Consider the following 8,841-nt stretch of genomic DNA (forward strand, 5'->3'; position numbering starts at 1 on the left):
TTGGGCCATCTAGAGTCTGAGCTAAGTGACAGATGCAACCAGCACCGCCCACCCCCCTGCCCCTGAACAGGGCCCTGGTTTGACATCATAAACAACGGAATCACACCTGAGGCGAGCCCCCACCCCCACCCCCACCCCTGCTCAGGGTGCAGGCCCCCTTTCCTGCAGATTGCTGGACAGCTGGAGGAGCCCTGGCAGGGCCAGGCAGCTTGCTCCTCTGACCACAGCCCACCCAGGCTGCATGACAAACCGCCAGACGGTCATGTTCAATGTAACAGTCACCACAATAAATAAATCTGCTGTGTGTGTTGCAAGCTGTTTGTCTGCTAACAGTGACATCAAGGCATAGGCAGGACCAAGCATAACTTAATAAGAGGGCCTTTGGTGGGTGAGTGGGGGCTCCACATCGAAGACTTGGAGATGTTCCATGAAGTTTTCCCCAGGCTTTCTGAGCACTACTGGCTATTCAGAGTGCAAGACCCTGCCTTCCAACTCACTTTGTGATGTTAAAAAGCCAAGCATAATACTTTTGACAATGTAGCCAAAAGTACTTACAAGACAAGTTCTGTCATTATCCATTTCACTGCAGCCAGGAAGGTGTGATAAGGCTGAAAAGAAGAATCCCAGTCATTAAAAGCAATAGAGCACACAGCAAGTCTATGGGTTAGCGTCAGGCTTTACAGAAAGACAATGTTATTCTTCCAGAGAGACTGCTCTCATGTTTAAATTTTTAAAAAAGGTTGACGAAGTGAAGTTCTAGCTAAAGGAAGAAAGGGGTTGGATTCTACACCCCCAGCCGAGCAGTTCCAAACTTGGAATTCATCTCCTGTGCGACGTGGTTCACAAGTAAAGTCAACATGATCTGATACTAGGGTTATCAGCAGAGGGTGCGGGAGACGCGGAAGGACAGCAAACACAACTTCCACCTTTACTCTCCAGGGGCTCATAGTTCGCAGCCTAACTTGGAGGGGCGAGAGTCCTGTCACTTATCTCAAATGGCCATTCCTCAGGCTGCTCCTGGGATGGGTAGGTGCTGCTATCTCCTCCAGCACTGGACGGTTCATGGAAACAAGCACAAATCGCATGTGCCTGGTTTCCAAGTCTCCCATGAATTATGTAGGATGCGAGCTGCCTTTTCTCACACTTACATAGTTGGACTTAAAAAAAAAAGAAAGAAAAAGAAAAGATCGCCATACAAACATGCGATTTTATCCTCGCAGAAAATCCCTTTCATTCTATAAAAAGAAGGCATTGACAGCCTAATCTTTATTTCAGAATATTTTAATTAAAAAAAGCAGTTGGATTGTTTACTCTGTGAGATTTCCTATGTGGATAATTCAATTTCCTGAATTCTGGAAAATACCAGGGCTCCCCCTCAGTTGGTTCTTTGTACCTAGGTATGCCAGATATGTGGGCGGTGGGTGAACTTAAAAGGCGGGCGATGGTGGCGACACAGCGCGGGGCACCAGAAGGCAGGCCCAGAGAAACCTCAGAGCCCTTTCTGGTCCTGCTTAGGTTTCCGAGGTGCAGGATGCCTGGTCCTGGCCTCTGGAGTGATAGCTGCTGGCTCCTCCCTTTTGAGCACTTTACGTGGAAGAACCGTGAGCCAAAACAGAGCAGGGAATGCTAGGCTTTAAATAAGGCAAGAAACAATGTATATACCTCCAACAATTCTTGGGGAGTACCAGGGTCTGATAAACACCTAATATCATTGACTGATAACCTAAAGATGGGAGGTTGCAAGAGGAGGCTCAGAAGAAAGGGCTGGCAGTCAGCTTCCCAGAAAACAGTCACTGACTGGAGTGGAGTTCTGATCTGGCTCCAAGGGGATGACTATCAGCCAAAACTAACTCAATGCAATCGGTTGGTTAGTTGATGGGAATCGTTCTTGAAACCTTCCTATATTGGGCAAGTAATTCAATTTAAAAATTGAGGAGCAAACAAATAACAAAATCTATGGAGCGCACCCCCCCCCACACACACACCCATCTGTTTCCGGTTTGTGGACCTCATTCCCTGAGTCAGGGTTCTGGGCTCTCAGAAGAAGGGTCGGTAAGAATGGGGACTTTCAATAGTAGCTGAAAACTAAAAAGCCACCTTGCAGCCCTATTATGGTGAGTTAGCCGATGCATTTTTGGCTTCGAAAAATCATCATCCTTTTTCATTTCTTTCCTTTTCCTCCAAAAGATCTTGGTGGCCAGACCCAGGCTAATCCTATGTCTATGTGCCTCCTGGGATGGGCAGCGACATTGCTGGGGCCTTCGGAGTATGAACAGGAGGGCTAGAGTGAATGAATAAAGGGATTAAGGGGGCTTTGGGGAGAAGGCCCAAGGCCAGCCCCATCTAGGGTGGGGGGAGGGAAGCATTCAAGCAACCCATGCCAGGCATGGCCTCAATATATTTATGAGTGAACAAAGGGATTATGCAAATACAGGATTAAAATAAAATGCACATGATCATTCAAGAGGCTAGGTTAAAGTCATTGAGCTTTTACTCCTAATGATGAAAATATATCTTGGGAACATTTTTAAGTCTGAAAATAGTCACGTGCAGGTGAGGGAAGCTGGAATTAGAAAGACATGGCGAGTCTCCCTAAAAAGTGGTGTTTTCCTGTTTTAAAATACTTTCTAGTTTTCAACAAAAGTCTTAGTTGTTGGTTCCTCAAAAATGGCCCAGCCTGGAGTCCTTTTTTTTTTTAACCCCCTCAGTCCAGGAGGGTAATGGCTAGCACTTGGTTTTCAAACCATCCCTGCTTCACTCTTCCATATCTCACATCTGTAATCCAGAAGGTACACGTCTACATTTTAAAACCTAGACGGCTTACAGTTTTGCCTTGCATGCTAAATTCTAGCCTAATGTTTGATATTTATAAAAAGATCACATGGGAGGGTTAGGCTGACACCCATGTGCGGGACTGGGGCCTGCGCTATCTTTCTTATATGTTTTCAGGTGGCCAACATGCATTATCTGCACACTGTAAATTGCATTTCAAAGCCAGGGTCAATTACAACAGCTAATTTCAGGCCTTGTGAATGTCAGTGTCTGGTCTTCAACGTGTGACAGGAGCAATGGAACCAGTCCCAGGGGAGACAGTGCCGAAGTGCAGCAGTACAGTGACCAGAGACTCTGCAGCCAACGCCCGAGTCCGCCCCACTAAGTCACAGTGCAAACAAACCTGCCAGATAAAAAGCTAGACTCTTCAAACACGTGTGCATTGGCCACAGGCTAACAGCTCTTCTCCCCGACCACAAGGTGGCTTCTACAGGAGAAACGAGATTCTATTTTGCACGTGAGCAAGGGGCTCCACAAAAGGTCTTCCTTTTCTAGCCGTCAAAATTGGTTGCTGCATTAATCCCCCAGAGACGTCAGACATCTTTGCCATTCACACACGTGCTGCAACTGTGTTTAAACAGAAGTCTTTTTCCTTAAGGAACAAAGCTAGCGAACAGCTTTCAAGGTTCAACTTTTGTTTTGTTTTGATGCTCTCAAGTTCAGGCGAGGCTGTTGCTGGCTGGCTGACGCTCCCTCGTGGGAGAAGCATGCTTTGTTAAGTGCTGGGAATGGCCTCATACTCACATTGAGGAGCCCGTGGGCGCTGTCGCTGCTCTCCTTGTTAGCTCTGCACATGGCCTGGTAATCATACAGGGTGATCCTGCGAGAAAGAGCAGAAGGAGTTGGACTAAAGGAGAAAGCAAGCAAGAGACCAGCAGCGATAGCTTGGACAGAAGATCCAAGCTGTGACCTGGATCTTGAAGAACAAAGGGATACAGACCCTGGGAAGGATGGAGGGGGACTCGAGACCCACCGTGTGATGCTACAGTCCTCGTGGGTGGTCCCGTCAAGGGCAGATCACATGGACCAGGATACTACAAAGAACACATGCTGTGGGAATTGGATAGTGGACCCTCGAAGATCCACTTGGGCTAGTCTCCAAGTCAAGGAGAGCGGGGAGGGGTGACGTGTGCTTAAGAAATGACAAGATCTTTTCTCGTGCACGCTCTCCTCCCAAACAGAAGCTACCTGCAGACATTTAAGTATTTGCTAGAAACCAGCTGATCCATGGATTCAACTCCACGCCATCCCTCCACTGCCCTGATGTGAATTGTGAACGCGTTCCGACTTGGGAAGGCCTCACACTGTATGCCCGGAAAATGGACATCTGCCCTGCCCCACTGGTGACAGAAGGACAGCTCTTGTCCCTCAGTTGTGGCCTTTATTCACTCGCAAAATGGTTTCACTTCTGAATGTTCCCAGGTATTTCCATGTTCTATCAACAATGTTACTAAGTGAAGATGGATGGCACTTTCTGATAGCACATGACAGATTTAGATGACATGTTCACTTTATGGGATAAGGCTTATCCCATGCTTGGATGCTGTAGCCAAAGGGGACATGCGGGTCTCTCTTGCCTGTCAGCTCTTCCTCAGCCCCCACTCCCCTCCAGCACCATTAAGGCCAGATACTCAAAGGCCAGCCTGATACCTACCTTCTCAGGTGAGATCTTACACTGTAATACATATACTTCTGAATGATTCTAACGGAAAATCTCCTCTTCATGGGGAGCATACTGTCTTGCAGAGTGGTGGGTGGGTTGGAATCCCTGACCTTGTGATCAGCAACCCACCATGTAAGCCCACCCTCCACCACCAGGGCTCCTTAATGAACTATCCAGCAGCCAGAGAGCAATGAGGTTCTAAGTCATGCTGTGGCCTGGGTGAGCCCTGAGAATGTTATGCTGAGACCAGTCAGACACCAAAGGATGCCTGTTGCATGATTCCACTTCTATGAGAGATGGAGACTACGCGGAGACTGGAAGCACGTATGTGGCTTCTGCAGGCAGGGAAGGGAGGAGGGGAAAGCTGTTGCGTCAAAGGCACAGAGTCTCATTCAGAATGAAGGGAGGCTGTCGAAGTAGATAGCAGTGGCGGCTGTACAGCAGCTTGAAGCTCATCCATACCACTGAATGATCGCTCTAAACATGGGAGACTGTCACGTGTGATGTGACAGCTATTTTTAATTATGATAATGATAATGACAGCCCCAGGGGCTCAGGAGTTGGCCACTCCACCAGGGATCCTTTGCACCTAGTAAAGCACCCAGGACAGAGAAGACACACTGTGTAAAAGGGCCGCATGGATGGGAGAAAGGATGCCCGATTCAATTCCTCTTGAATCGAAGATGACACTACTGAGATAAGTCACCTGTGCTGTGCTGGCGTCCTCATCTGAATCGTGACAGCAGCCCCGAACCCCTTGCTGGGAGTCCCATCTGGATTTACAGTCACCTCATAAGGGCGGGTTGAGCTGCCTCCTGGGGTTTCTGAGGCTGTAAATCTTTACAAAAGCTGTGTCGAGTCTTTTTTCCTCCTCACGGAGAGGGTCCAAACGGCCAACTTTTTGTTTAGCATCAAAGTGCTTCAGCACTGCCCCAGGGCCCCTTCGTATGGTCAGCAGTGGTGTGATAGATGAGCTTAAACAGCCATCTGGGGGACCAAGCGGAAAGTGGGTTGCATTTGTCTAAATTGAGCATTTTGTACGGTAAACTGCTACAATACAGCCCTTCTAGCCATGATCTTTTAACGCCCTCCAAATAACTGGGTGGGACTATACAAGTAGGGCACTGCAGCCCACTAAGGGGACTGGACTAAAGCAAATAATCCTGCTAGGCTTAAGGGGAGCTAATCCCAGAGGTCAGAGGAAGACCTATCATCAAAAGAGGAGTCAGAAGTCCCTGTGCTGAGGACCTCCTAGACCCAGGAAACACAGAGGGCTGTGAGCCTGAGGATGATGTGCGGGACCAGCAGTGGCATGAGTCAGCAGGTTCCGTGTGCTGACCCCCGGAGAGGGAGCTGAGTGCACTTGGGCAGAAGTGGGGTAGCTTTTGGAATGCACCAGTGAAGTTCAAGAGCTCAGTCACGCTTGTCTGGTGGAAGTCGGGGCAAGGGCTGAAGCCGAGAGAGAGGCTTCAAACGTGCCTGGAGCTTGTGAAACCCCTTCCTGGGCTCTGAGGGCCCACAGACTTCTGTTGGTCTTTTTTTTCTTTTTGGAACAGATGGCCAGGCCTTCCTTGTCTTAGTCTGGACCAGGTGTCCTCAAAGGATGGCCCGAGGGCCACATGCGGCCAGCCAAGGACATTTACCCAGCCCGCCGGGTGTTTTTGCCCTGTGTTTTTTTACTTCAAAAAAAGATATGTGCAGTGTGCATAGGAATTTGTTCATTGTTTTTTTTTAAATTATAGTCCTGCCCTCCAACGAGTCTGAGGGACAGTGAACTGGCCCCCTGTTTTAAAAGTTTGAGGACCCCTGGTCTGGACATTCCTCTGACATCTACCATCCTGAGCAAACTTGCTAGCATCTGGACACCACAGTATGACAGACAGACGGACAGACAGGGGGCTGTCATAATGCACGGTCCCCAGGACAGTGGCTTCAAGGAGCAGAGAGGGGCAGCTGTGGAGGCGAGAAGCCGGGGGTCGACGCTGTCCCTCTGTAGGTTCTGACAGAGGGTGAGGTCTGTCCGGCTTCCGCTGCCCAGGTGCCTCCAGGCTTGGGAGCGAAGCTTCCTGCCCTGTCTGTGGCTCTTCCCATGTCTGTTGCTCTCCTTATCCAATGCCACTCAGGAAGGGTTAGGACGCACCTCGCTGAGGTCTGGCTTTACTCCCCTCACGGCACTGCTACCGTCTGTGAAGAAGCAGCCTCGTCTCCTAACACGGTCACACTCACAACTGCAGGAGTCAGACTTCTAGCCATCTTTGGGGGGCGGGGGGGGGGGAGGTAGAGGGGAGGGCTGGATCAAGTCCTGGCACTGGGTTTCTTGGAGAAGGACCATAATGACAGCAACTGGTGTCCCCAGAGAGACCAACAGTGCGGTGATCTTCTATACAAATCCTACCAGATTCTAGTCATCCCAACCCAGAGTCCCAGAGAGGCAAACGGACCCCAGCCTGACTGACTTCATCACCACCGCACAGCTCGTCAGCGGCAGAGCCAGAGCCAGAGCTGGGTGAAGGCCCAGTGGGAGCCACCTGTCCCTGCACTCGGCTCCACGGGCAGCGGGCTCCGGTGGATTCTAGAAAAAGTACAGATGCAACTCTGTGGCCATCCCAGCAGAAGGCACAGGGGAGGCTGCCCAAAAGGATCCTGAAAACACGCCCAATCAAACGTCAGACCCACACTGCTATCGGACCCCGGGGCCCAGCTGGACCAGGGTGCAGGCTGTGGGAGTCCCCGCTGCCCTCGAAGGCACCGTCCTCTGGGACGGGTTGTGAAGGCTCCTGCCCACATGTTGGGGCCAAACACAGTTGTCCCAAGGCGGTGCTCATGCCCGAGTTCTCTTCTCCTTCCCAAAGGAGCCTTCCCGGAGAGGAGCCCATCCCGGCTCCTGAAGCAGCCTCTCCCGTCTGGTCCAGGTCTAACTAGACATTGCAGAAAGACAGACTTCCAGAGTATGACCCTTGGTGACGTGATTTTGTTACCGTTTGGAAGAACTGCACTTCGTGGCTCCCTGTATCCCGCGGGCTGACTGCAGTTAGAGGACGTGATCGTTGCCGCTTGCATTCTGCTCTGAAGTCAACCTGAGCACCGTGCCCGCCCAAGCCTGGTGCTGGGTGTGCTGCCCTCAGCAGCAGTGGCGGCCGTTTCTTCTTCCTGCAGGTAAACCCGGAACCTAACCCCGAGTCCAACTCACAGGAGCCCTGGTGGCCTGGCGGCTCACACGCTGCGCTACTAACTCTAAGGTCAGTGGCTCAAAACCACCTGCTGCTCTGTGGGAGAGCAGTGAGACTGTCCGCTCCTGCAGAGATTTACCATCGCAGAAACCCATCGGGGGCAGCACCACTCTGCCCCCAGGGCTGCTATGGGTCCTACAGAGAGCAAGCCGTCGTCTGCAGGACACCACCAGCCACTCCAACCTGCCAGAGCCGGGGACCACTCTCATAGGGTGCTTCAGCATCCGCACACTCTCCACACGGCCCCTGTGAAGCTGTGACCGCGGGCAGACAGCGTCTCAGAAGGAGAGGCTCAAAGTGAAGATGCTAAACATAGCCCCCAAGCCACCCGGGGAGGCCAGACCCAGCGCTCAGTCAAAAACCTCACTGCCGTGGAGTTGATTCTGACTCACAGTGACACCGCAGGACGGGGTAGAACTTCCCCTCAGGGATTCCAAGACTAACTGTTTTTAAACATTTCCATATCTTTATTGATATTCTCTGCTTGTTTACACATTACTTTTCTGGTTTTCTTTAGTTTTCTTTCTTAAGAAATCATTTTATTGCGGGCTCCTACAGCTCTTGTCACAGTCCATCATCGGTCCATTGTGTCAAGCCCATTTGTATGTTTGTTGCCATCATCATTTTCAAGACATTTGCATTCTATTTCAGCCCTTGGTATCAGCACCTTGTCCCCCACCCCCTCCACAGCTCTCCCTCCCACATGAACCATTGATAATTTATAAGTTGTTATTTTTTCATGTCTGACACTGACTAACTCTTTAAGGCCAAAGAAAACCTGCTCTTTCTCCTACCGAGCTGCCCTTGCAGTTAGTAGGCCCCACACAACCAGGGCTCCTTAGGACTTAGGAGGAGCCATTCAAAGTCATTTTCCCCAGACTGTTCTTTCTCCAACTGGTCAGAACTCATGACTAAGAAAAAGATTTCTTCTAATAATTAGCATGTGGAACCTCACAGGCATCATCACAGTTATTTAAGGCTTGTGAGCAGCCAATAGACACCCACTATGTGCCCATGAGGTGCTTGGTGTGCAGGCTCACTAAATTAGCCTGGCTGCCTGGTTTTCCCAAAACTAACCCTGAAACTCCTTAATGTTTGCAAATACAGCAAGAGCTG

The 8,841-nt window shown here is 50.3% G+C and overlaps 1 protein-coding gene across 1 annotated transcript in view; it reads right to left on the reverse strand.

The window, feature by feature from the left end:
- The window catches only part of CACNA2D3 (calcium voltage-gated channel auxiliary subunit alpha2delta 3), a 982,973-nt gene that overhangs the window by 51,236 nt on the left and 922,896 nt on the right, over positions 1 to 8,841 (reverse strand). The window contains exons 34-35 of the mRNA XM_004702433.2: positions 3,577 to 3,652; positions 556 to 608 (exon numbers count right to left, since the gene is read on the reverse strand). Coding sequence (XP_004702490.1) covers positions 556 to 608; positions 3,577 to 3,652 — 129 coding nt within the window. The remainder of the gene's footprint in view (positions 1 to 555; positions 609 to 3,576; positions 3,653 to 8,841) is intronic.

This window comes from Echinops telfairi, unplaced genomic scaffold, assembly GCF_000313985.2.
Source record: "Echinops telfairi isolate 266 unplaced genomic scaffold, ASM31398v2 ScPeMD7_31;HRSCAF=116, whole genome shotgun sequence".
NCBI lineage: Eukaryota > Metazoa > Chordata > Mammalia > Afrosoricida > Tenrecidae > Echinops > Echinops telfairi.